This window comes from Passer domesticus, chromosome 1 (assembly GCF_036417665.1).
Source record: "Passer domesticus isolate bPasDom1 chromosome 1, bPasDom1.hap1, whole genome shotgun sequence".
NCBI classification, from domain to species: domain Eukaryota; kingdom Metazoa; phylum Chordata; class Aves; order Passeriformes; family Passeridae; genus Passer; species Passer domesticus.
In genome coordinates, this window is record NC_087474.1 from 74,340,150 (window position 1) to 74,367,599 (window position 27,450).

A 27,450-nucleotide genomic window follows, 5' to 3' on the forward strand; every position below is an offset into this window, starting at 1 on the left:
AAAAGCATATGAAAGAAAGTATGCTCACCTGGGATCCTGCAGGGCATCACCCAGGAGTGCCCCTCAGGGCTGTTGGTGTCCTCGGGCCGCTCCAGCAGATGGAGAACATGCTGGTCCTGCTGCACGAACCCCACAAAGAGCCAGGTGGTGGCCGTGGACACAGAGCCAAAACAGGTGGTCAGATGGCCATTTGCACACAAATGTCCACAGCGTGAAAGAAAAGGAAGACTATAATTGCTCCCTGTGCACATATTTGGTGCAGGTGGTGACCTGGGGAGTGGCAGCACCCTGGTGTGATGTTCTTGCCCCCAAGGCCCTTCAGCAGCTGGATGATCCCTGACGTGCTTCAAGGAGAGGTCCTGACCACAGGTGTTGAGTAGGAGCACCAGGGCATGGCCAAGGCCAAGCATGCAGTGGAAGTCAGCCCACAGGTGGGATGTGCTGCCCTAGACCACCCTCTTTGCCCAGGAAATGAGGGAGGCGCCGAGAAAACAACGCTGCCTGCTGGAAGGGAAATGGCTCCTTGAATGACATCCACATGGACACCATAGACAATCTGGAGCATGAACAGCTCCCTGAAGAAAATCTCAAAGGTCTCAAACTCTGTGCAATGCCATGAGGTAGGCGAGGGCGCACAGCATCCTCAGCTGTGAGGGCACAGGTGATGCGGTGGTTCTGTGTGATGTACTCTGTGCAGTTGGGTTCTCTGAGTGGTAATTTCCTTCAGAAGGACACCTTGTCTTCAATGAATGCTTTACAGCCTTCTGCTAAAATCAAACTCAGTGAGAAGTTCAGCCTCCAAACAGGTTTTTGTGCTTGCAAATTAACAGCATAGAAAACAAATGGAAGTGAAACACTGTGACGCAGAACTGCAAAAAGGCAATATCTGATGTTGCACAGAGGAGCAATTCATTGCTCCTCAGAAAAGTCTCTCTTGAAATACACCATCAGACACCACCAACAGCTTGTTTTGATGGCTGTGCTTGCTTCCTGCTGAAGAGCTTGTGGATCCATCTGATGCAGAGCGTGCAGCTGCTGCCCTTACTTTCAATATTAATAATTGCACAGTCACTGATGTAGAAGCAGCGTAAGTGAAGAACAACTTGCAGATGCAAGCTGCTCCACAGCACCCTGAAGATTAAACAGGCATATTGCATAATTACTGTCTTGCCAATGAGCAGCTGGCACATATTTCAGAGTGTCCCCAAATTCAGTATATGGGTATGTTCTCAACTGCTTCCTCGCCACTCTCCCTGCATGTATCATATAGCTGCTAAAATTTCTGTCCATGTAGCCTATGACAGGAAAACCTCATATTTATCTCATGCCATTCTTTTTTTTTTTTTAGTTAAAGGATTTTTTTTAACCACCCCCAATCTGTCAGTCATCAGTGACACATTGGGGTGCTTCTGAATTGTGAAAGACTTGTAACATGAAATAAATACTACTTCAATATGTCTCAGTGACAATTACACTACTACATCAAGCTATGTAAGCTATTGTGTCCTTTCTGCTCTTTGATATTCCAGATAAATACAGTTTCTAGAAGGCAATAATCAGAAACCCAGTTCAATACATACCATTTCCCAGTGAAAGAGCACAGGCTGAAGAAGAACCACTCATCCACCTCTATATTTCTGTCTTCACTATTTGTCATTTCTCATGTAAGGCCACCAACATTCACATATAAGAAGCAGGAGAATTTTTGCCCCTGTGTCGAACTATGTCACAGTATCAGTTTTTTTCAGCAATATTTTCATTTGCACATTTGAAATCTGACAGTTTCTACTAAGAGTTATGGATGAGTTGTGATGAGTTCCAGGCTTACATCCATCACAAAGAACTAGGTTAGCAAAACCTGCTATTTAAACTATTTAAATTAACCCTAGCTTTCTGATAAGACATTTGTATTTCTAAGAGCTGTGTATGCATCTGGTATAACATGCTTATGCAATGAGAGCTTGACATAGCTCTCACTAAAGTGAAATCCTTGCTAAGTCTCTTTGTTCCAGCTGTAAGTCTGTTCATGTGGATCTCCTGCCATGACACAGCATGTTTGGGGTATGCAAACTTTTCTCAACATCACATTATTTTGCTCCAATGTGAAGCAATGCTGAGGCAAAACCAGTTGATCCGAGATTTTGCCAGTAAATGTTCTGAGTGGGCAGTGCACTGTGCTGCAGAGGGAGAAATGCTGCTGCAGTTCATCAGAACAGCTTGTTAAAGGTGCACAGATCCTGAGCTGACACTACTGTCCAAGTCTAGCAAAGCAATGCACAGCAAGCACCACCATGAGGGGAAAACATGTCCCAGCTCAGACACTGGTGAATACTGTCCAAGGGAGCACAGACCTGCCCAGAGTGCTTCCAACTCATTCCTAATTTGATTGTTAGACTGTATTATATCCAGGAACACACACCACTCCCCCGTGTGACACCTCAGAAAGGCAAATTGCCATGACAGCTGGTGACTATAAGGCCAACAGCCTCTTGCTGTCCTCTGTGCATTCCACAGTCTGTGGAGTTCAGCCTTCCCACCTCCTCACTGGGTCAGCTGGCTGCAACATCATTTCTCCCCTTCTGCCATAGTCTTAACACAAGACCTCCATCCAGCTGGAGTTAGGAGGGTGTGGAAGGAGAAAAGCAGAGGGAAAGATGGTAGCATTCCTGCAGGAGTCAGGGTTTCATTGAGGGGGGTCTCAACTGGGGCAGAGAGCACAGGTAGCTTTTCTGAAGTACAAAGGCTGAGATCTTTCGAGGCATTTGGATGCCTTGGGAAGTGCCAGATCTTTAAAACTGCAGCAATCTTTTAAAACACTGTAATCTGCTACACAGGTAGGAAAGCCTCTAGGATCTCAAAATATATATATTATATGTACATATATATAAGGAGATTCTTAGTTGTTGAAACCTGCATTACTAGCATGGTCCATGTGAAACAAGTAAAGCTACATGCAGGAAATGAGATGAGTCTGCTCTTCACAGGAGTGCAATGCAAGATTTAATTTTTCCTTGGTGTGTTTTGTTGTTGGTTTGAGGTTTTTTCTTGCACAGACGTTGCTGCAACACCTTTGCAGAAATCCAGGGTCACTGTGATCCTTTGATGCCAATAGCCTTGGGTGAAAGAAGGCTGCATGCTTGGTGCTCTTTCTTAATCCCAGTGCCTTGACTCTCTGGCAGAGATATTTAGATATCTGAAAACATTTGCAAATGACAGCTATGGGAAATCAAGCTGTCAAAACATTTAGGACTCTTTGGGTTTCTTTTTTAGCACTGGTTCTGCCTTGTACTGCTCTGTGTGAAATAGACCCATGCTTGAATTATAGGCAATAATCACCAAACCAAACTAACCCTCCCCACCTCAGAAAAAAAAAAGCCAACACATAAACAAAAAAGCCAAACCAAAAAAAAACAAACCAAAGCCAGTCAAACAAGCAAAAAAATGTATAAGTCACATGAGCCACCTCAATGGAAAAAGTATAAAAGTATTTTTCAGGTACTGGTGTTGTTGATTTACAGACTCATCCAAAGTTCAGATGCAAGGAGCAGCCAAATCTAGATGTACATCTGAACCATATTATGGCACCTATCATCAGCAAGGTGTGAGGAAACATCATGAGAGTCCTGGCTTCTTCTGTCACACATTGTATTGGATCTCTGCATATCCTAGGTGCAAGAACAGAGTTATGGGAAAAAAAATAATAGATTATTGGATTTACCATGCAATTTAACAAATAGGCTGTGTAAAAAGGTTCTGTGCTGGCAGAACTAAAACTGCTGCTGACTGAGATTTGCAGTGCCACTCCTTCCTATTGTTCCCTGGACCTGCATTGAAGCAATTTTCATTTCCCTGAGAAGAGTTTTTGGTGTGGCTCTTGCGGTAGAAACATACTCCCCAGCAGGACTGGGGATTGAAATGTCTTCCGTGTGGATGAATGGGAATAGACCTTTCCAGACAGTGAGGATATTATCTTAGGAATAGGGCTAGTACTCAGTCAACTGCTCCTGGCCTTAACAAATATAGGTAATTGGTTTCAGCTAATTTGTTAGCTAATTTAAAAAGCAAGATGCACAGGTTTTGCACATTGGTTTTGAGTTCCTGTTTGGCCTCAGTCAGTAGCGATGAATGTGATGCATTTCATGTTTATTTGGAGTCCCTTGGCATTTTTTATTATGTTGTTAGGACAAAACCATCTGTATCATGATATTCCTTTTCCTGGCCCTCTCATGCAAAGCTGTCAGTTTGAACTGGCACCACTGTTAAATTCCACAGCAACCCTCTAGGGAGCAAACAATTTTTCCTCAGTGTGTTTTTTCTAGTTTGGAAGTGCATGTAGCCATAGTTTGCTGGTTTGTGCCCAAGTAAAGGATCTCTTCATCCCTCATGCCTTCTGAATTCAATGAGATGAAACTGCTTTGGTCTTGTGTTGGTTTGAGATGTCCTACAGTGTGCATGGCCTCTCTAAAACTCTCCCCTTGGAGCAGCCCTGCCTGTCAAGGGTCTTCTCTAACACCTGCCTTACTCACATGCCCTGTCTGAGCTGGACGCTGTCAGCACAGGGGAAGTGAAAGCAGACTCTAAGCACAAAAGCAGTCAAAATTTATTCCTATCTCTCCTCTGCCTTCCCTTTTTCCTTGTTCATAACAGTCCCTGCCATTCCTCCACTTCCCAAGCCGCCATAATCTGACTGTTGAAAGGGAAGAAAATTCAAACCTACCTGGAGCAGGAGTTCCCAGGCGGGCGCTCTGACACCGGACAGTCACAACGCAGCAGCACAGGCAGCAAACGGGAGGAGAGGTGGAATGACACATGGAGGCAAGTGCTAGCTCAGCTCACACGGGCCAGCAAAACCATCGAGTAATCTAATTGCACACAGTCAGTGAGCACATCTGTCTGCACAAACAGCAGGGGCCAGACAATGCATCCATCTCATCTGCCTTTGTCTTGCTGCCGTCTCGAGCTCCAGACACAGAGCCTCCTACCCTGCAGCAGCTTCACCGCTTGCCTGCATTTGCAGCAGACTCAGTACAAAGGTTTTGGGAATAGGTAAGCTGCCTAGCCTCTTAGCAGAGCACATTTTGCAAGTCAGACTTACTACTGCTCCAAAGCAGAGCACTCGACAGCTCCCTTCTCCAATTAATTTCCAACAGGGACATGTATTCACCTCTGTGCAAGCTGCTCCTCATCACCTGCTCAGGAGCAGCAGCACGGCATCCTCTTCCCTGCTCATCTATCCTCCTGCAAAGGGAAAGCAAGACATAATTAAACACCTCCTAATAGAGGACAGGCAGGCTGTGGTGGTGAAGCTGGTTTTCTTCTGTAAATATGACTAGATTTTATAGGTGACACTGGTGTAGTCAAGGCATGGATAGGGATCTGTTTTCTCCCTGCAGATTATAATCCACATGAGTATACAGTAAAGTAAAATTGTACATGTGCAGCTACTATTTGCCATGGAGGAGTGTCCAAAGGCAGCTTACAACGGGTTTTGCAAACATTTGGGCACTTGGCAGCTTTATGAGCATGACCCAAAGGTGTTCCCCTCGGTGTGTGAGGTGAGGCAGATGGTGTTAGGAGGTGTCGGGGCAGGGCAGTGTCCCTGCAGCCTGGTGTCTGCATGGCTCTGCTCCCGGCTGCAGGTGTGCTAGCAGCTAGAGGAGTAAAGCAGCTCCGTTTGCAGGCTGGGAGTCACCTGCTCTGCCAAGCAAACCTGGCAGCCCTGTACCACTGCTGGTGCAGGGGACTGGCTGTGTCAGAGAGAGCAGATATACGGATCAGATCACTGTTATTTTTAATGCCTCCACTAAACATGTAGCATTATCATGCTCTTTATTCTGACAATATAACTTGTTGCCAGGTACAACATGAGCAGAGAACTAGTAGGGATCTAGAAAACACCTACTGTCAAGAATGACTGAAAAATATAAATGTTTTATTATGGCATTAGGAAAAAAAAAAAAAGGGGGGGGCAGGAAGTCTTCAAATATGTAGAAAAGGTAAACCAGAAACAAATTCTGGTTCAAACAGGAAGGGAGTAGCTGATTCTCTCTGTTCTCTGTGCATAGGACAAGAACTAATCACCTTAGATAGCATCAGAAGAGGTGAAGATCAGACATAGTGGAAGCTTTGTAGTGATAAACAGTTAAATGTGGATTAGATTGTCTGGAGAGGCTGGAATTTTCCTGATGATGGTTTTCATTGGCAGGTTAGGCATAGCTTTTTCAGCAGTTTTACGGGTCATATTGGTTCAGACCTGGTAATTTTCTAGGTCTTTTCCAGCCTTCTTTCCTCTGATGGACTATATTACAGTACCATAACTTAGTTGTAGCGGGGCTGGGGATTCTGTTACACTCAGCAAAGGTAACAAGAGGAGTTTGATATCATTTGGAAATATGCTCATGATCTCTGATAATTGCTATTAACGTTGCAGTTTGGTTAAAATCAGGATAGTCCTGGACCATTCATGAAGAAAAAACATTTGTGATATTTTGTGATTCATCCTAAGCATAAAGAAAAATAATTTAATAAATGCTAAGTCTAACTGTTCACCTATTGACAGGTATTTCACATCTCATCTCTTTTCTCATCGTAACATAAATTAGCTTGATCACTGTTCCATTTTTTTTTCTTCACTGAATTATGAGGATTCTTTTTCAGAGGGCTGTAGTAGGTGTCTGCTGTCATTAATACCTTCCTACCTAGGAGAGATTTTTCAGTAGGTTTAGGTAGAACCAAGCCAGGACTTGCTTTGGAAAAGCATTTTTCTCCTCACCGTCAGCTTCTGTGAGGTGCCATCTGGCTTTTGGGGCTCTGGAATCTCCCAAAGGGCTCTAGGATTGAAAGCAACCCCATCACACTGCACTGCAAGTCTGCTGGGGAGATGATGTTACACATCCTTGGCTGCTGGAGCCTGCCAGGTTCTTTGTGCCTTTGAGAACCCCCTGGCAGCACTACAAACCCGGCTGTCGGGGAAGGAACTTGACCCGTGCTGCACAGCAGCAGTTTTCTTCCCACCAGTGGAAACGTCACCATTTGTAGCCCAAAGTTTTTTCCTGAGATTTAGCCTAAGACTTTTGATTTCTGTTGCCTTGTTTTCCCTTTGGAGGCTTTACTGTGTGCCAGGGTCTCCTCAGTGCATAGCCAGGAGTGTGGGCCCTCCACCTCACTGTGTGAGCCCCAGACTTGCACTAAAAGTTACCACAGCTCTAATGTGAAGACAGGGGATTTTTCCCCCCATCTTTGCTGTCCACAGACATATGGAAGCCTTTTGCAAAAGTATCACCCTTTTTAGAAGGAGCCCTTCTTTAGGCTCTCAAGTTTTCACATCATCTCCATGTCTTTTTCCTGGTTATCTTCTGGAGCTGTTGATGAGGGCACACCCACAACTGCTCAGCAAAAGTCTTGAACTTCACTCCTGAGTGTTTCAAATTGCCAAGCACCTTCCTGTTTGCTTTTGCTCAGGGTGGAGGCACATGTTTATGTTTTGGTCCCTTGTTCAACTGCTTACACAAAAACCTTTTATGGCTGTCTTATGGGAAGGGGAGTGGCTGCAATCACCATTCCCCATGGGGCTGAAGACAGACCCTGATAGCATTAGTGAAGCTGGGACAATCTTGTCTTCCCATACTGGGTCACTGGAAAGTCGCCAAGACAGTTATAAAGGGGCAAAGAGGGCAGAAAACTACTGGAAATCTCCTGCCTTGCACAACATCACATTCCTCACCTCCTGCAGACAGCCTTGTCTTGGCTGGTCCTTTCCTGCTAAGCAGCTTCTCCCAGACCAAGGTTTCTTACTGGATTGCCCAGTTACTATACACACCTGGCAGCAGGTATCCTAACATCTGTTTTCTGTCCTGAGACAGGTTATTTCACGGTGCTTTCTGGAACCTTTCTTTTGCAGCACGTCTGGATCCTGCTTTGAATTACAATTGTACTCTGCAGTCAAAATTCTGCAAGTGTTTGTTTCTTTTCTTCCAGTTCAGCTCAATTTCTGTTTGGGAACTACTTACAGCTTCTTGGCTGTCACTCACACTGAGAATGCTCCTTGGCCTGAACCCCAAGCTTTTATTTAGGTTTAGGTTTTGCTATACTACTTTATATTTGCAAAGAATGTACACTTTCCCCTGTACCTACAGCAATCAGAAGAAAACAGGCAGCTTTATCCCTAAGCCCCTGCTTATTCCATCTCTGTGGGCTATGTTATATATCTGGGCAAGTTCATTACAGAGAACCATTTTTGGATACGTGGCAGTTATGTCCTTCTCAGAGGATCCTGGTCTACAAATGATTTTAGGCTGGAAGAGTGGCAGAAAAGTGCCACATTTGCTTGCACATCTCATTTGCTCTTCCAAAGGCCTCAGCACCTGCTGGGGACACAATACCAATCTGGGATGTTGTGACTCTCCTGAGTTCCTGCTCCATCTCAGGGATGCACAAAGGATTGCTTTTCTCACTCTCAGACCCTTTTATACACACACACAGAGCTCAGCTGCAACCACTGCCCTGCTCCAGCCACTGGCTGTCAGTAGCTTCTGAGATTTCTCCAGGTCAGGTCTTGCTCAGGACATTGCATGAGCTCAGTGTCCTAGATGGTGGCTTCTGTTGTGACTAAACAGTGCAGGAGTCTGAGTTGCTCCTGGTGGTCAACCTGAGCAGACCACAGAGAGACACTGCACCCCTCAGCAGGCTCTGAGGTTTCTTGCACACCCAGCTGGCTGTGCCCAACATGAGGCCATCATGTCTTCTAATCAATACAGCAGTTCTGGAGTAACTTGGTGTCTCTGACAGAAAACAGTGGTGGATTTGTGTGCCTGTATTTGTACAGTACCATATTAAAAATTTCAGCTGGGCCATCTCATAGCGGAAGTAAGACTTTTTCCAGGGGCATAAGCTATGGGATCTCCAGAGTTATAGCCACATTAATCATGAATTCCCCAAGAAACTGCCCTACCCCATTAAATACACTGGCATATTTTTTAATAAGGTCACCTGCCTTGTGTCAGCTGAGATGGAACAATTCCCACTTTCATTACCAGTTTGATCAATTTAATATCCAACCTGCTCGGGGACTAAGCTCTGGTGATGCTGCTGTGTGTACAGAATGAAATTTGTGGTGTTTTACATCTTATTTGATTGACTCTTAAAGCACATCATGTCTGTTGATGCCCCCCTGCCTTACCTTTCTCTTGCAAAGGTGGGTTCTTACTTTCTTTTCCTCCAGCCAGCCCTACTGTTGCCACACCAACATGGAAAACTACACAGCCTTATGGGGAGCTAGCTGAAGCTTCTGCTTGCTCTCAGTTTCTTCTGGGACCTTTCATGGGAACACCAGGAGTGTGGTCCTCTCCCTGATGGCTGCCTGGGCTTGAGTATCACATCGTCCACCCTGGTTTCAGTTCCATAGACACCCAGGGTTTTTTATCAGCTCTTCGTGGCAAATCTGTTGCAGGCCACCACAGTGTGCCCCTGGTGTTCACCAACCAGCACCTTCTGATCTGCAGGGATAAGCTCTGCTGTGGCAGCAGGACCTGCCTTGTGATGGGGGCCAGCAGTTGCACTGGGACTTGCAGAGTAACCTCTGTGCTGTCCCTTTTGCCCAGCTTTTGCAAAAAGTAAACAGTCCTTTTGACTCCTCTTGTGCCACTACTTACCATAGAATTAAATATTCAAAGAATAGGTTGGAAAAGATCTCCAAGATCACTGAGTCCAACCTTTGACCAAACACTACCACGCCAACTAAACCGTAGCCCGAAGTGCCACATCCAGTCAGTTCTTGAACACTTTGGGGATGGTGACTCAAACACTTCCCTGGGCAACCTATTCCAATGATTTACCACCTCTTCAGGGGAAAAATTCTTCTTGATGTTCAACCTGAACCTACCCTATCTAAGTTAAGGTCATTTCCTCTTGAGCTGTCACTTGTTAACTGGGAGAAGAGGTCAACCTCCACCTGCCTGCAGCCTCCTTTTAGGTAGTTGTAAAGAGTGACAGAGTCACCCCAGGCACTTCTTTTCCCCAGGCTAAGCATCCCCAGATCCCTCAGCTGCTCCTCATGCTGCTCTCTAAACTCCACTGCCCTTGTCTGGTCAAGCTCCAGCCCCTCTGTGTCCTCCTTGTGGTGAAGGGCCCACAGCTGAACGCAGGATTCCAGGTGTGGCCTCACCAGTTCCGAGTCCTGCAGGACAATCACTGCCCTGCTCCTGCTGGCCACATGTCCCTGATACAGGCCAGGATGCCCTTGGACTTCCTGGCCAATGGGGAACATGTTAGCTCATGCCCAGGCACTGTCAATCCGGATCCCCAGGTCCTTTTCCAGTGGGCAGCTTTCCAGCCACTTCTGTTCCCCATCCTGTAGAGCTGCATGGGGCCGTGGCCAAAGTGCAAGACCTGGCACCTGGTCGTGCTGAACTTCATTTCATTGGCCTTGACCCTTCAGTGCAGCCTGGCCAGATCTTCTACAAAGCCTTCCTGCCTTTCAGCAGATCAACGCTCCTGCTGAACTGTGTCATCCATGAATTTACTGAGGGTACACTCAATCCCCTCATCCAGGTCATGGATAAAGATATTGAACAGAACTGTCCCCGCTACTGAGCTGGGGGAAACCCCACTAGTGACAGGCCATCAAGGGGATGTGGCACCATCCACCACCTCAGTGGGTGACCACCCAGACAGATTTTAACCCAGCAGAGAGTGCCCCTAAGCAAGCTGTGGGCTGCCAGCTTGTCCAGAATTGTGCCATAGAAATCCAGGTAGATAACAAACTTAATCTTTCCCTCATCCACCAGGCAGATCACCTGGTCATAAAAGGAGATCAGGCTGGTTGAGCTGGACCTGCCTTTCATAAACCCATGCTAGCTAGGCCTGATTCCCTCCCTGATTGTTCTGTGTGTGCCATGTGATTGCACCTAAGATGATCTGTTCGAAACCTTTCCCAGCACCAAGGACAGCCTGACAGGCCTGTATTTCCTCCCATCCTCCTTCCAACCCTTCTTGGGGATGGGCTTTTCATTGACTAACCTTCAGTCATCTTGTACATCCCCAATTTTCCTGGACTGATGATAAATGTTATAATTTAAACACAAGCAGTTGGTTTTCAGGTTTTTGCCATTCAAAGAGTACTGAAAAATGGCCATCAATGTCTCCTTTGGGTTGGGCTTTTGTCCTTTGCAACCCTTCTGATTCAGAGGATTTCTGTCTGGGCAGCAAGAAATGGCACCTGGCTATGCCCTGAAGAGTGGGTGGGTGATAGATGTGTTCCAAAGACTAGATCAATTTAAATATTGCAAGTCTTCTTGGGAAAAAAATGATCCCTTATCTTTGCAGATAATTTTTACAAGTAGTCTTCTGTGCCTGTTACGTAATGCTTGAGGTTTTGGGGAGCAACCTGGCTGGCAGCACCTCAGAGGAAAGATGAAGAACCATGGCTAGGTGAGTGGCATTAGAGTGACCATTTATAATCTGCTAAGACCTACTAAGTTCTGCAATCCATAGGGGAATACTGAAGCAGACTTCTGACTGTTGAAGCACTGTGAATATACAGCGGGGGGGGAAAACCAAACCAAAAATAATTAAAAAAAAAAAAAAACAAACACAAAAACTAAAAGCAGGATCCACTAGCAGCGGCGCGGCAGGCTGGCAATGAATTAATGACTTGTTCCATGCAGCCAGCAGGTTGCTGCCCGAGTGGGGCCAGCTGCGCTGTCGTTTGTCGCCGGTGCCACTGGATGGCAATGCTGGATAAAGCATCGCAGCCCGCAGCGGGGAGAGCAGCAGGAGCAGGAGGAGGAGGAGGAGGAGGAGGAGGAGGAGGGCTCGCAGCGCCGGCAGACGGACGGGGTATGGACAGCGCAAGGCAGGAGCGGGCACTGCCGTGTGGAGAGCCCGTGGGAAGAGCGTCCCGCCGGGATCTCACACCCTTGGCTGTAATTTTCAGCCCGAAAAGAGATGCCCGAACCTCGGGGCGTGATTTCTGAGGCGCCCCGCACTCGGAGGGCTCGAATCACGGAAAACCAATATTTGTTGATGAGTTTTTAAGCGTCGGAAGGGGCTGTCGGCAGGAGTGACTGGAGTCATGCATTGGCGCGGCTTGCTAGAAATTGCCCAATTTTTATACTTAAAAACACTACTTACACTTTGTAAAAAAAAAAAAAAAAAAAAAGACTTTGCAAGCACGGCATGGCTGGGCTCAATGACTATTCAGTGAACTCATTTGAATGTGCATAGACAGGGCTTGCTTGAACTGCTGCATCAAAGAGAAATGCTGAAATGAGTCATTTGTGAATCACGGCTTATTTTCTGTTGTTAGCTCATCTGGAATCCCATGGTGATCAAACAGCCTTTTACAATGTGTTAATACATCGCTACTCCATGTGTTTAGCAACAGCTCTGTTCCAATAAATTGTAGGTAGCCACCCATTGCAAGGGGGTAGTTTTTTCCTGCCGCGTGCAAACCGGCTGGGACGAACCCGGAGAGGAAAACATCAGTAAAATTTCGTGCTGTACCAAACACTGCTGTCCACGCTGCTCCCATTCCAATGTCATACATGCCTTCTGTCTCCTTGCTTGCAGGGCACGGTCCAGCCAGGAGAGATTGCCTGCAAGGACTGGCGCTCCCGTCCTTACAGAGCGAGGCTGCAAGCAAACCGGGCACAGGAATGAAAGGGAGGCAGGAAAAAAATATCCTCGGCAACAGTTTAAGGTAAGGCCCTGTTTTCCAAATTGGTGACTGTTCCCATCCTATGCCTTCAGCTGACTGGAGAGATTGGAGCAGAGTGTAAGTAGTTTCAGGCCTTGGTCTGCTTAAATTTGAAGGGAACAGTAATCCTTCCCTCTTTCTTTTTCCTTTTTCTTTTCCTGTAACAAACTGAATCAGTCCAGCAGGTCGGCAAAAAGTTGTCAAGAGTCTGAGGAAGAGGGTGTGAATCCCTTAAGGCTGCTATTGTCATTGAACTCTCCGTGGTGTGAAACCACAGCCTGAGGTGCTGAGATCCTACCAAGAGGAACCGATTGCCAGCTTTTTTATTGGAGTGAGTGGCTGGAGATGGAAACATCTTCAACCAGTACAGCAAGCTTCACCACAACCTGTCTGTCAGAGCCCTAAGCCTTGTCTGCTCGTGAGTTACTTAGCCATAAGGGCCCAAATACTCTCTGCCATCATACTTAGGTTTCTTCTGTCACACAATAATTGTAGCTCAAAGGTCCTGAATAATTGCATTCCTATTGGGGCTGGTCCAGCCCCCAATAATAATCTTAATAACGTTGCTCTTAACCAGCCACATGGATCCCTTTCAATGCCCAGAGCAGGCTCAGCCATGCTGTAATACAGTAGAGGAGGCCATTCACTGTGGGGATAATTTAGTTTAAAATGCAGCCAGCCCATTTATGGGACGATTTTTTGTTCGTGCTCTAAATTCTTATGCACAATCAACAGCCTGTAAACCTGGTCAAACCAACACATTAGCTGTTGCCCATTAGTGCAGGCATTTGGGGCTTACTGCCCTTAGGAGCAGTGTTTGTGCTGTGGGATAGTGGGATATAGTCCCTATTTAGTCAGTGGGCCCTGTCATAGGGGGAAAACATAGAAACTCTTTTCCTGCACTGGAAATAAATTTCATACAATCCCAGGATGAGTTTGACCTCACACTCACCCAGTAGCTTTTGTGACCAATGCTGCCGGCTTTGCAAAATAAAGAAGCACAACATATCTCTGTGAGGGGAGAGCAGAAAATTGAGGCAAGCAAAGGAGTATCACCCCACTGGTTGTGTTGCCAGGAGCAGGATTCCCAGAACATGGGGAAAGGCTTTTACTCTTGGGAAGGTTCCGCATAAGGACTAGACTGTTAGTAAAGCTCAGGTTCCTTAGTGGGTCTAAAAGAAGATTAAAGAGCAGCTTGTTCATAGGTTTTGAAATTCAGCCCACAGCATGCAAGACCAGATAAGGCATACCAATATCCAGCAGGGGAGCAGGCATCAAGGTACATGACCTAAGTCCTAACACAGGACAAGTCCTCTGAATTAAGCAACACCTCATTTTTTCCGTCAGGGTTATTTTTAGGCTGGCTACCTGAATTCAGCAGTGTGCATTACCAAAAACTTTGGCAGGGCAACTTGATACTGCATGAAGGAAGGGTAAAAACAAAAAAAGAAACGGGGTGGGGGGTGGGGAAAGCAGGTGGGAGAAGTCTTTTGGGATAATTTCCCCTGGTGTGGTTGCCTTAGGGAGCAGATTTACCTCTGACAAGGAAGGCTACAGTGGAAGAGCTGGTGAAAGGAGTAATAAGCTCTCCAGGTGGGAAAGGAAGGCAGGGTAACCACCCACCCATAAATATAGGCAGGGTAGGCCTACATCTACATTGCCTACAGCTGGGGCCATCTGTCTAAAGGCAGGCACGGGTGTCAGGAAGGGAGGGCCTTTTCCAGGTTAGCGAGGCTGGGTGTGAAGCAGGTGATACCGACTCTGGGGCAAGTGATAGCCTGCCTGTGTTTGCATGCCATATTTTTTCCAGTGACACTTTGCAGAGTGTGTGTCTGTGTGTTTTCTAAATAGCCCCAAATAAACACCACACCCCTCAGACATGCCCATCTCTTACTTGTTTTGAAATAAGGACTGACAGCTGGAAGTCAGGAAAGGGGACAGAGACTTATGAGACTCATTTCTCCAGAGCCCATTTGTACCAGGACCTCCAACAAAGTAAATCTTGCCAGAACTCAGGCTGGCTGGATTTCCTTCCTTTATGTCCAGCTGCCTGCCACATCCCTGTACCCTTAGGCCACTCACTTCATTCCTCTGTGTCACAGTTATTTTGAAGATATGGAATGAGTAAATAATGGCAACTACCTCACAGGAAAAAAAAAAATTACAGTTAATCTTAGGATTTTGCTAAATTTTTGTGTCAAATTTCTTCTACCCCTGCCCTCACCTTTGAACAAAAATTGATTGTAGTGCAACCCTGATGCAGAGATATAGACAATATTTTGCATGTATTGTCCACCTAGTTTGTAAATGTGACACTTTGATAGTTTAAGAAACATCATATACTTTCTTTTTAACCTGTTGTCTTTAAGGCTCTTTCCAGTCTGGACCTCAGACATACTGGGGGATAAAGGGATGAAGAAAAGGATATGATAAATATCTTGACTCCAGGAAGTGGTGTTCTAAGGACATTAGTCACTTCGGATAAAGTTGCCAAAGAAGGCAATTCCAGCATGTAAAGAAGGAGAGGTAAGGAGTGGAAATGGCACGGCTCAAATTAGAGTCAGGCCCTGGGTAGCATTATCCAGGCTGTCCTGGCAGGGCTCTCCTAGTTTCCAGTAGAGTGTTTCTGGTGCTGGGTTAAAGGTAGAAAACCTTGGGGTTGTTCTTCAGCTGAATTTCCCAAAAAGAAGACACAGAGGGGCGCCAAAGTCTTAGGAAAAGAAACCCAAGCTTTAGCGTTTTTCCTGTATCGCTTCTCTGGCAGCTCCTCAGCCGGTGCGGTCGGAGGGCTGCACTTGGCTCCGGAGAGAGCAGCGCTAAGGGAGCAGCTCTTGGGCTCCAGGCTGATTTCACTTGCAAACGCACCGGGGCTTCGCAATCGCTCACACTGCGCCGTGCGAACAGGCTGCGTGGCTGCTGTGCCTCTCCCAAGGGCAGTCCTGGGGAGACATGGGATGTGCCCAAGTGTGGGGTGGGGGTCTGATTCCCGTGGGAGGCTGGAGCATCTCTTCGTCCTTCTGGCACGGCACTTGCAAGCATGGCCTCAGATTTGTTCTGGACAAAGTTCTCAGATGGATTTGGAAAACTGCCATTGTACCAGTATAGTAATACCACGCCTCAGAGAATAAAAAGTTTGTTTGTCCAGGGTCCAAGTGTTTGTGTTCCTGGGTGTGAAGATGATGGTCTAAACCTCTGTCTGGTCAGTTTGTCCCCATGAGCTGAACCTGGCGTGGTGGTGCCTGCAGCTGCTGGAGTGGAGAGCGAGGTGAAAATCCGCAGGAGAGCTGTACCGTGGGTGCTCCTCAGCCATAACCTCCAGCCGCGCCCTCGTTTCCCTTTGACAGAGGGAGGAGGCTGGCGCAAGAGCTGTTTCATCAGCCCCTGGCTGCAATCAGATTGTACATGTAGCGGGTTGGTATCCCTTCAATGGCTACACAGAACGATTACACCAGATTATCCAGTGCACAGCCTGCTCTTTCACTCACCTCCACAGGTTTTACTCCATAGTTGTCAGGCAGGCAGGACATTTTGGTATGAAACACCACACAAACCCAGCTGAGCCGAGCAAACTATAACCATAGCATAAGCTGCCATGGAAAAAAAAAAGCCATGTTGTTCACTGGTTTTGTTTTGTCTTGCTCTCCACTGAGTGATATATCTTAATGACAAGTTGCTGTATCCACACAGCAATTCTTTTAATACCATAAAGTGTCGTGGGGTGTAGACATGTCCTAGGACAATGGCTAGAACTAATGTTAAAGGCTAAATGTATTGCAGCTGCATACAAGCCAGGCTAAATTAAAGACTAGAGCTCTGGAAGTTTCTTGTTAAAAAAAAAAAAGTTTTTTTGTGCAGAATAATTTTTTTTTGGACGTCAAAGCCTCCAACAGTCATTTTCCAGTAATATGTCTTATTGTAATTATCTGACACTTTAAAATATATGCCTTGCAGACAGCAGTTCCAATGTTAGCATAGAAATATCAAAGTAGATTTTATTAAAACTCTGCTGTGGGAAATACCAGGCTTTGTTTTCTAAACATGTCTTATTAGGATGTTTTATTCAATGCACTGAAAATGAAATTCCACTTCCATTATATCATGCCATGCCAGGATGAATGCAACACCAAAGTGTCATTGGAGAAGCTGAGAGTTTCAAACATGAGTGCCCAAGCTTAGCCACCAAAGAGTAGTGAGCTATCAGACTGGAAATGGCCTGTTTTATGGAGTTTCCAGTTGCCTGCGCCTCCTCTTCATATAGCTTTCCTGGCTATGGGACATGTTCTGGTGGTTAGTTCCATCCCTGTTCTTGGTTTCCTTTCCTTTCCTTGATCTCAAGCAAACCAGCTGCAAGACCTTGGGGAAATTCCTTATCTTCCCCTTGCATCAGTTTACTTATCTGTAAAGCAGATAAACTAATAACACTGCACTTCTCGAGGGTTTGTTGAAGCTTATTATACAGCAGTGAGTGCTGTAAGAGGGAAGTCATTACAAAAATGACAGTGCTAATATGACATGGAGGTAACATGAAGGAGCCCCATTCTGCTCCATGCAAGTCAGTGGAGCTCTGTTATTTGCTTTAGCAGAAGCAGGGATTTGGCCTGTGCTTAAATGACTTGCATTTGTTTTTCTTCTTGAATGCTAATATAGAGTTAAGAGATAGCATTACAAGGAAAGCTCATTCCTGCCTATGTGTAAATATTTAGCAGCTGAATAGGCATTATTTAGCAGGGCACAGTTTCTGCTTCTCCACAGTTTTCAAGGATGTCATTCTAAGCTGCTGCAGATCAGAAGATACACTGAAATTACCAGATCAAAATCCTTCCCATATAAGTGTACACATACAGAATTTATTTTACTGGGCAATTAAATGTGTAAGATAAATATCCCTGGGGGAGGAGGGTTGTTTGAGGTTTTATAGCATATCTTATTATGGGCTCAGTTTCGAAATCTTAATCCAAGCAAAACTCCCCATGTGGAGACTTAATGCTGGAGTGTAACTGTGTTTTGTACTCAGGATATGTGCAGTTGCATCAGTGGATTTTAGAGCAAGGGGGTAGCAAAGGCAGTGAAGCTTTGCCTAGAGAAAAGCAGCCCTTCCTAGAATATTTATAATTAGTAATATCTCGTTCATCAAACACAACGTGTTGAAGGACCTTAGACAGCATATCCCTTTTCTGGATTTCATCTGACAATGTTATTGACGAAAAATTGAAAATAAATGTAACATAGAACTTATTTGCAATTATTTAGGGGTGTCATGGTCTGTAAAACTGCAGTCTACTGCAGCTATGAGGTTTGAGGTTGTTGGCAAAATAGTTGCCTGTGTTTCAAATGCAAAAGCTTTTTGAAGGACACGTGAGCAGCCAGAATTGCCCAGAAAATACTCCGATTTTATATCCAAGCTGCAAATGCAATGTTTTTCTTAAAACCGAGTGGGTTTTGTCTGTTTAGAAAATGAAATGTACAACAGAAGAAAGCATCCAAGTTGGAATGAATTAATAACCAGGTCTTGACCTGCATATAGTGGATGGATTTATTTTTCTAAAGACAAAAGTGCTTGGTATCTCTAGCACGAATTTATTGTGCTTTGCAAGGGGAAGGAAAAAAAAAAAAAACCCTCACCACATTTGTACTTGAGACCATGCAACTACTCCCTGGGGAATCCAAAAAAAAGACGAAGCCCGGAGTTTTGCCCCACCGATGCTTTACTCATAGGGATAATCTTTTTCGGAGCTCGTTTTCTGGACGTGGCAATGACAGCAGCTAGCCCCTAAGGGCCTAGGTTGAGAAAGGTGTCTGGTGAAGCAGAATGTACCTGTTACCTTTCCCTACGAGGTCCAGAGTATGGGAATTTGTACCAGGTGGCTGCTCATGCAAACACCGGCCAGTCGTCGGTAGCTGGATTGCACTGGCACCGCAGTGTGTGCTCAGTATTTACTCCTGATCACTTGCCGGTTTTGCTTGTTTAGTTGGTTTAGTGCAGTTAGTTTGGCAAATAAATATTAAAGAAGCAGGTGAGACCCACGTGCTCCTTGGAAAAAACTTCTCTTTTCTGCCCCCTCCAAAAAACTTTTCAACTCGCTTCCAAAAAATTTCACTCAAACACCTCTCCCACATCGTCATTTGGCATTGAAAAAAGTTGCTATTTGTATGCATTTTTAAGTATTTATTTGCTGATTTCCAAACTGATCAGCCTCCTAACAACACTCGGGATTCACACACCGGGCCGGGGGCAAAGGGGGGTCTCAGAAGGGGGTGTGGGGTGTGAGGGGCAATGGCAGAGACGCGCGGAAAGGTACCACAGAGCCGTGACTCAGGGACACAGCATCCTCATCCTTCTCCTCCTGCTCCTCTGCAGAGGCTGCGCAGGGGCGACCGCTCCGCGTCTTGTCCAAGCGGGACGTCCCGCATGTCCCTTCAAAGCGTATCCCAGAGCAAAGTCGCGACGCGGGGAGCCGGAGGAGGAAGAACAGGGAAGGGGCACTTGGTTTCATGAGGTCCCGGGAGCAGCTGAAGTGACCTGTTGCGCTCGGTGAGCTTCTGTCCTGTGGGAAACGGGCTTGGAAAAAACTCAGACTCAGACTGAATAGCTGGGAGACAGCGCAGTGGACAAGGCGGTCACATATGGATTTCTTCTCTTTTTCCTTTCTTTTCTCTCCTTTGCAACATCCCAAGCCGCTCATCAGAATACTTCTCCCGGATCCACTGGCCGCAGGGTTGAGACTGCTCTGCTCGGGGACCCGTGTCCCCCACAACAGGGCATAAAAACAAGACACAAACCCCCAAATCAACAGAGGAAAAACCTCTCCACTAACATCCGAGACACAGCACCTCCCCTTCTCCGGCACCGGCCTCCCAAAAGTAATTGAATCGTGTTGGACCGCAAAGTGCGAGTGAAAAAGGGCGGGGAGTATCTGTAATTTTTTTTCTCCCTTTTTGTCTTTGCTTTGTAGGGTTTGCGGTGTTTGGGGTATTTTTATGTCCTGCCGGCTTTTGTCTCTTTCTTTCTGCCCCCCTCTGGCTGTAAGGAGGGCCCGGGAAGACATCCCGTGCGCACCGTGAAGGCAGCCCTCATCCCGGGACAGCGGCCATCGCGCTTCCCCCAGCTCGTAAAAGCCGAGGTGGACCCACACCAACCTGAATCTCTCCTTCCGAAAATAGCGACTCCGGGAGTTCAGCCCGGGCGGGGGGCGCTTGCTCCCATCCCGCTGCCGGCCGCGGCCGCGCTCCTCCGCGGTGTCTGTCTGTCCCGCTGGGCGCGGAGCGCCGCCTCTGCCCGCCCTGGAGCGCCTGAGCTGCAAGTGGCCCCACGGGCCCAGGCCGGCCACTGCCAAAAATTACTTTAGAGAAAGAAGAAAAAAAAAATAGAAAAACTATTTATGTGTCAGTGAGCCGGCGGAAATCAGCCGCGTTGAACTTCTCCCCAGCCGGGCGGCACTGGCGCAGGGAGAACTGGAAAGCAACAGTGAGAAGAATCAAGATAAACTCCCCGCAGAGAATCAGAAGCCGGATTTATCTAAATGTTCTTGCGGCTCGCCTTGCGGGCCGGCAGAACAGGCAGGAGGGAGTAGGGAAGATCCGTCCGGGGGGACACTCAGGGGGAGCTCGGTGACTCAGACCGGCTGGGGAGCCTCGACGCCGGGAAGGTGAATGACCCCCAGGACCATCTCTTCCCTACTTTCTCGTTGGGAAGAGATCCCCAACGGATGGCGGGGTTTAGCCATAAGAAAGCAGCCGGTGGAGGGGAAGGAAAGCAGGTAGGGCTTTGTCCCGTGTGCTACCCGCGCTGTGACACACGGGGAGGGACTCGGCGCGTCCATCGGAAATAATTCAGGGCGCACAGAGCTCCGCGATGACTCCCTCGGAGCCACCTGCCAAATCACTACCGAGCTGTGAACCAGACGGGGTGACACAGAGGAGCGAGGACACGTCTTCGCGCTGGAAGACAGTTTTGTCTAAGGAGAGGAGGTGCCTCAGCTTCAGCTTCCTTTTGCACAGGGAGGAGGCAGGCGGCAGGGCGAGACAGAGCTGGCACTTCAGGGATGGCAGTAGCTCAGGGTGCGGCGATTTCAGTCCCCTACACGGCCGGGTGTGCCCTCAAGGCTGCGAGGGAAAGGCGTCCTCTAAACGCCCGGGCCGGGGAAGTCGAATTCACCCCCGAAGTGCGGTCACCAAATGCCCCAGGGAGGGGAAAAGGAGCGCCCCACAACGCTGCTCTGCTGCACGCCCAGCCCATGCCCGCTTCCCCTAGGCTAAAAAAAAAGAGCACGGGTGAGCCCGGTGCGAGCCAGGGCTGCCCACAGCCCCGCGGGCCGGCTGCGTTCGGGCCGCCGCGCTGCCAAGCGCCGCGGGGCAGAGCCGGGTCCCGAGCCCGGAGATTTAACCCTGTGTGGGGAGCGCTGGAGCTAGGCAGAAGGGAAAGATCCTATCGGGGGAAGTGTGGCACCAAAGTTTACTGGGAAGGCCAACTTAAAATCGAATTAACTCCCCACCCCTCTCGGCAAAATAGTAATAAAAACTGGCATTTTAAATAATCGTTACGGGGCCAAAATTGCCGGCCCCTGGAGAGGATTCGAGGGGGCAGGGCGAGCAACAAGCGGGGAAAGGAGAGGCGGCAGGGTTCCGAAGCCACGAAATATCCGTGCGCCTTCCCCATCCCTTCCCCGTTTTGCACGGGGCCGTGCTTGCTCCGCGTCGTCCCCGAGCAGGAGGCTCCCCGGGACCGAGGGGGGTGGGAAAGGGGCAGGGCTGTGTAATTAAATTCCGGTGCCCGGTTAATTGCTGTAATTTGACGCTAACTGTACACCGCGGGCCGGCGCTGGGAGCGGCGGTGCGGAGCGCGCCTCGCACGGCCCATTGACCGCGCCCCGCCCCGCAGGAGCCGCCGGTCCCCGCCGAGGGTGCCCGCTCTCTCGCTGGGGCCGTGGGTGAGAAGGGAATCCCGGCAGGAGCCGATGATTCCACTGCCCGCGGCCCCGGCGTTCCCCCGGGATCCAAAGGCTGTGGGTGCCAGCTCTTGCTTCCCTCTTCCCACCTGCCTGGAGACAGGGCAGGAGCTCCTTTCTGTAAGGTCCTCGTATCCAAGCCCTTATCATCATCCCCTTCCTGCTACTGGAGACTGGGGTCAGCCCAGGACCCAACACAAAACAGCCTCACTGGTGGGTGACCATGAATCCAGGAAGCCTCAAACTGTCCCATACCTGGGACGTGACGCCCCATTCACCTGTCTCTGCAATGTGAAAGGGCTTGCTGTGCAACTGCGAAGTGGAAGTTGTTTGCATCCCTCCCCAAAATCCTGTACTGCTTCTCCCCACGCCCCCAGTGCCCTGCCCCTAGAAATGAGGCAGAGTCCGTGCTTCCTCGCTTTTTCGGGGTGTGAAATCAGGGCTGCGCGACACACTGGCGAGCTTCCAGGGCTCTTCGGCACTTGAATCCCCGAGGGGAAAAAAAAACAACAACAAAACGTGGGCGTGGACAAGGGGTACGGACAAGGAGAGGCCCAAGAGCCACAGGCTGTCGCAGGCCAGCTTCCCCCGGGGGAGCGCAGCATCCCTCACGGCACAGCCCGGCGGGACAGACCCCGGCCAGCCTGGTGCGCCGGCTGCTGCCGCCCGCCCCCTCCTGGCCCCCGTACCAGGGGCTGGAAAGGCTGTCTGCACTGGGGGGGATGTCTTTGTTTCTCCCTGAACTCCCCAGGCAGTTTGCAGTGCCTCCGTCACCCATCTGGACTAGTTCAGCCGTCCCGGTGCTTTGCCTTTCTGGGCTACTGATATTGTTGTCATTATTATTATTATTGTTGTTGTTATTATTATTATTACTACTACTACATCCATGTAGCCCTTGACAACTTGCCCCCGAGATAACCTTCCACCGGCCCCCCGGGGGAAGGTGAAGCCTGGGGGGCTCTCGACCCCACGCCGGCCGCGGGCGGGCACCGGGCGGACAGAGCCGCCCCGGGAGCACCGGGACGCTCACCCGGCGGGGGGAGCGGCGGGACGCGACACCGTGGCGAAGCGGGCAGGGGTCCGGCGGCTGCAGGACGCCCGGGGCACGCTCGGGAGCCGGCCGGGGGGCAGCGCGGCCGGTGCCCCGGGAGCGGCGGGAGCGCGGCGGCGGGGGCAGCGCGCAGGCAGCGCGGAGGCAGCGCGCAGGCGCGGGCAGGGAGCACCCAGCTCTTTATGGCCAGGTGAGAGAGTCCCGGCTCAGGTAAGGGGAGGATTTACCCACAGGCGTCCCAGGCGAGCGGCTTGCCCTCGCAGTCCATGACCAGCAGGGACCTGGGGATTCGGAGCCCGCAGCCAGGATGTCTATCCTTGCCAAGATGGGGGACTGGCAGGTAAGGTGACCCTCTGCCCTGGGGGGTTTATTGTTACTTTGGGACGGGAGGCAGGGCTGCAGCGAGAAAGGTGACGGGCCCGCAGGGAGCTGGGGGCGAGCCTGACGCCTGGGCTGGGTGTTTCGCGGCCCTCGGCGCTGGGGCTGCCCGCGGCCACTCGGGAGGCCCGAGCGCAACAGGTAGAGAGCGGCGGACTGGGCTCGACAGGGGCGAGGGCTGCTCCGCCGCCGCCGCGGGTGGCACGACCCCGGCAGCGTGGGCCGGCCGAGGGCGGCGAGTGCCCGCCCGGCGTCCCTGTGCCCGGGGCTGGCGGCGGCCGGCCCGCCTTGGAGCCCCGGGGCTGCCCCGGGACGCGGCGGGACCCAGGCGGGGCAGGGCCCGCAGCCGCCGGCGGGGACGTGCCGCGGGAGCCGAAACCGCTCCACGAGCTCCCACCCCGCCTGTCCCACGGAAAAATAACGCTGCCGGGTCCCACCCGGTAGTAGATGCGCCGGGCGCGCCCGTGGAAAGCACTCCCGCGGGATGAGCTGAAGGGAAAGGCAGAGCCCACGGGCGAAAGAGGCCGGGCGGCAACACGCGGCCCGCCGGGGCCTCGGCCGGCGCCACGGACCCGAGGGGACCCGCACGCAGCACGGGCGAGGCTACACGTGTGGGGGGAGTTACGGAGGCTCACGGACCGGGAGACTCCTCAAAAACCCCGGAGCGCCCTGATGCCCGCCCGCTGGGGCCGGATGACCGCAGTTCACCGAGTAATGAAAGGGAAGATGCACCGTCCTGTTCAAGCACACGGGATTTTCTTAGAGAAAAGGACTTTTAAAGAATTTACTTCTTCCCCAGGACAGTCCAGTTCCAGGTGGGAGCCTGGTTTCTTTTTCGGCTCCCAACTTTTAGAATCTCTCCACTAAGTCTTTCCTTAGACGACCTTAATTTTTTTATTATTATTATTTCTTTAGGGTAGCAGCAAGTCTTCTAAAAAAGAAAAAGAAAAAAAAAAACAGTGAGGGAACAAAATAAGTAAACAAAAGTTATTTAAATTATTTTTACATCGGCTAACATCTTTTTATCAGAAGGTGCAAAAAAGCAATCTAAAGAAGATTTTTATTTTCTTTCACTGAAATCAATTCTTGCGCAATCTTATTTACGGGTTATCTGCCTTGAAATCTATTCCCGACTTTTCCTTGCACCCCGGCCTTCCTTGCTCCTTCTCCCCGGCGCTGCGGGGCCCCCCTCGCCCCGCCTGGCCGGAGGGGCCGGGCCGCGCGGACTCGCCTCCCGCTGCCCCGTGTGGATCTCTCGGGGAAAACCGCCCCCTCCCCTCGCAGCCCTGCGCTCCGCCGGCGCGGAGAGAGAAGGCAAAAGGCTCAGGCCTTTGGCCCACGGGATCCCGAGCAGCCGGGGCTGGGAGGCTGTCCCGGGTGGGAGGCTCCCCCGACCGCCCCGGTTCAGACAGGACGGCGCTGAGGGGCGATGGGCCCCTCCGTCAGCCCCCTTCCCTCCTCTTTTTCTCATCTCCAGCACCCCCCCGGGGCATTAACTAGGCTTAATCTGCCAGCTCCATTTGAACCTCAATGGGAGTAAAAACAACAATTTACTCTCCTGCCAGTGGTAGACAAAAGCGCTGGTGAAAAAGAGCATCGGGGTGGGAGTATGGTGGAGGAGGGGGGAAGGGGAAAGAGAAAAAAAAAAAAAATCCGTTTAGGGGACATGGATGTTTGTGTGTGTGTGTGAAGGAGCAGTCCCGGGAGCCCGGAGGCTTTGCCACCCTTCCCGGCGTGGCGACACGTGGGCCGGGCCCCCGAGGGCCCGCTGCGGCTCCCCATCGGAGGGCAGGGGCCATTTGCTCCTAGAGGCAGTAAATTTTCCTCCGAAGTCGAGGGCGGGGGGGAGGGTGGCCCCGGGAGGGTCTTCCAGGCCGACAGGGCAGGTTTTGCCGTCGGCAAAAGGAAGTTTCGGTGAGCAGCAGGGCAGCCAGGTGCACGGGCAGCCATGGGGATGCCCGGCTCCTGGGGACGCCTGGGGACACGGCGAGCCGCGCCAGGCCCGACACGCCAGCCCCGCGGAGAGGGGAATGCCTTGCCCTTCGGTGAAGCGAGGGATCACCCAGAGACGGGAGGAAAAAAAAAAGAAAAAGAAGAAAAACGGGAAAAACGAAGCCTTGCGGTGGATGCATCAAGGCTGGGCACCCGGGGAAATAAAAGAGGAGAAGGGTGGAGAAGCAAGCCCCCGAGGAGGGCAGCCTGAGCGCTCCCTTAGCGGCACATTGTTAAGCAAACGAAGCGCTCCACCTAAGAAAGTACCAAAGTTTTATTGTGGTCATTGTTTTGTCCTTTTGCTCAAGTGCTTGCAAAAGACTTTGGCTCCTGCTACAGTCAATTTACCACTCGCCCACTTCTATTTGGGAGATAATGTTGGATTTGTTTGGGGTGGTGTTTTTTTTTTGACGACCAATAGCCAACAGAGCCGAGAAAAAAACAAAAACAAAAAAAACCCTAATAGTTTGCGAAGCAAAGAAGCTTTTAAAATATCCACCAAAAAAGACCAAATCCAGAGGGCAACAGAAGCCTCCGCAGACAATAATAACCTCGTTTCTCTTCGCTTTGCTTCCTTTAGCCTCCGTAGGAAGAAAAAAAAAAAAAAAAAGTGGGTAGGGGGAGAGATAAATCCCATGGGGTGGCTTCCTGGCTAGCCCCAAACTTTCAGCGGATCGGACGGCAGCCTCTTTGATTTCCCTGGCCACTTTCCTCCCCGCTGGCAGGCAGAGGCACGGGGGCCAGCAGCGGCCCGCAGGCAGACAGGCAGGGCCCACTGCCCCCCCCTCGCCGGGGCTCGGCAAGTCGAAGAAAGCTTTTTTTTGTCTTTAATTTTTTTTTTCCTTGCTCGTGGGTCCCTTCTACCTGTGTCCATCGCTGCAGGTTGTTGTGCTGGCGAGCAATTGGGCTGTTGTTGATATGCTAATGAGGCGATTAGACTGTGGGTAAAGAGCTGGAAAAGGGAAAAGTTTCCACCATTAGAGGGAGATCTCCGAGCGCGGACGGGAGCGCTGCCGAGCCTCCGCCAGCCGCGCTCCCCACGCCGCCCGGCACCGCCACCGTAGGGAGAGGCAAGGCAGGGAGAACCAAATCCTCTCTCTCACGCCAATCCATGAAAATGCTTTGGAAACTGACGGATAATATCAAGTATGAGGAATGTGAGGTAAGCGCTTCCCCCGGGCCCGGGCACAGCCCCGGCCCCGCAGCTACAAGCGGGAGCCTTCAGCATCCCTCCGTCTCTCAATTTCGTTTAGGAAAACTTCTGCTCCGTCGTCAGGCTTCCTTGCGGTCCTGCAGCCGGAGAGGGGCTGGGGTCCTTCCCCAGGAACTTCGGGGCTTGTGGAAACACGGCTTTGTCGGAAGTGTATGAGGAAAGGCAAACAGGATCCAGAAGCAGCCTGGTCTATAGGTAGATCTTCCGTAGATAAGGCTCTTGTAGGATGCTACACTCATCCATATGGATGGATGGATGGATGGATAGATGGATGGATAGGCAGGCGGCTGGCTGAATGAATGGACAGATGAATGAATGAGAGGGCCAAGAGACAAAGGGAAGAGAATTATTTTGCACTCTAGGTACCCGAGGCATCCAAATAAATTGGCTCAGGACCGACGCTTAAATGCAGCTTTTTCGATATATCTGCGGGTTCATTATACAGAGCTGCACAAATTTACAGGGGTCAGCTGCCTAAATGAAATCACGAGTTTTGGGAGCAGTGCTCCCCCAGCCTCCTAATTTTCAGGGCCACATTCCCACGGGTTTGAGACAGTAATTTAGCCGCTTGAGAAAAAAGAAATAAAATCCACCTCATTTGGTTTTGGAACCGTTCAGCACAGATTGTGTGCATGCATCTCTCTCTGTGCCTCTATGTGCATCCATATTTTTACAAAGAGGCGAGTGTCTTTTAATCTGACAAAAAGGAGAAGAAGAGGAAAAAGAAGAGTGATGCCCAGGACCCATGCCTAGTCTCAAACCAACGAATACTATTGTCACCCGTTTCGAAAAAGTTGCCTGTGCAGTGGGTTCAAACCGCGCAATAAAAGAGTCTACTTTGCAAGTGAACGCTGTTTTTTGGTCGTGACCCACGCGGGAAGATCCCCTCAGCCTCGGCGGAGCCTTGCCCTGGGTCGAAGGGGGCACTCTCCCATCCGACCCTGACGCTGTTTTGGGGATGTTGTAGTTTAGCAAAGGGACCGAGGACTCGGCAGGCTCAGCGCCGACTAAGTGATTTGGTGATCTAGTCCCTGATCGAGGACTTTGGGATGAAGCTGTCTCCCGGTGCGGGAGCTGAGCTTTAGATCCACTCGTTGGCGGGTGTTTGATTTCTGTGAATGAGGTGTCGGGTGTTGGGGTTTGTGGGTTGTGTAATGTTTTTTTTTAATTAATTTTT

The 27,450-nt window shown here is 49.8% G+C and overlaps 1 protein-coding gene and 1 long non-coding RNA gene across 4 annotated transcripts; one reads left to right on the forward strand and one right to left on the reverse strand.

Moving 5' to 3' along the window:
• Positions 1 to 63: 63 nt before the first annotated feature.
• Positions 64 to 897, reverse strand: GCNT2 (glucosaminyl (N-acetyl) transferase 2 (I blood group); the record flags this gene model as incomplete). The annotated part of the gene is given in 6 exon segments (XM_064414643.1): positions 64 to 289; positions 291 to 335; positions 337 to 529; positions 532 to 605; positions 607 to 627; positions 629 to 897. Coding segments are annotated over 6 exon segments (828 nt in total), but the record flags the coding sequence as incomplete, so codon positions are not given.
• Positions 898 to 12,585: 11,688 nt separating this feature from the next.
• LOC135288277 (uncharacterized) lies at positions 12,586 to 16,556 on the forward strand. Of its 3 annotated transcripts, XR_010351474.1 has the most exons (4): positions 12,586 to 12,697; positions 12,872 to 13,025; positions 15,064 to 15,220; positions 15,840 to 16,556. It is a non-coding gene; the product is annotated as an uncharacterized LOC135288277 (long non-coding RNA). The 3 variants fall into 3 exon arrangements; XR_010351477.1 differs by lacking the exons at positions 12,586 to 12,697; positions 12,872 to 13,025 and adding an exon at positions 14,183 to 14,418; XR_010351484.1 differs by lacking the exons at positions 12,586 to 12,697; positions 12,872 to 13,025 and adding an exon at positions 14,416 to 14,443.
• The last annotated feature ends 10,894 nt before the right edge of the window (positions 16,557 to 27,450 follow it).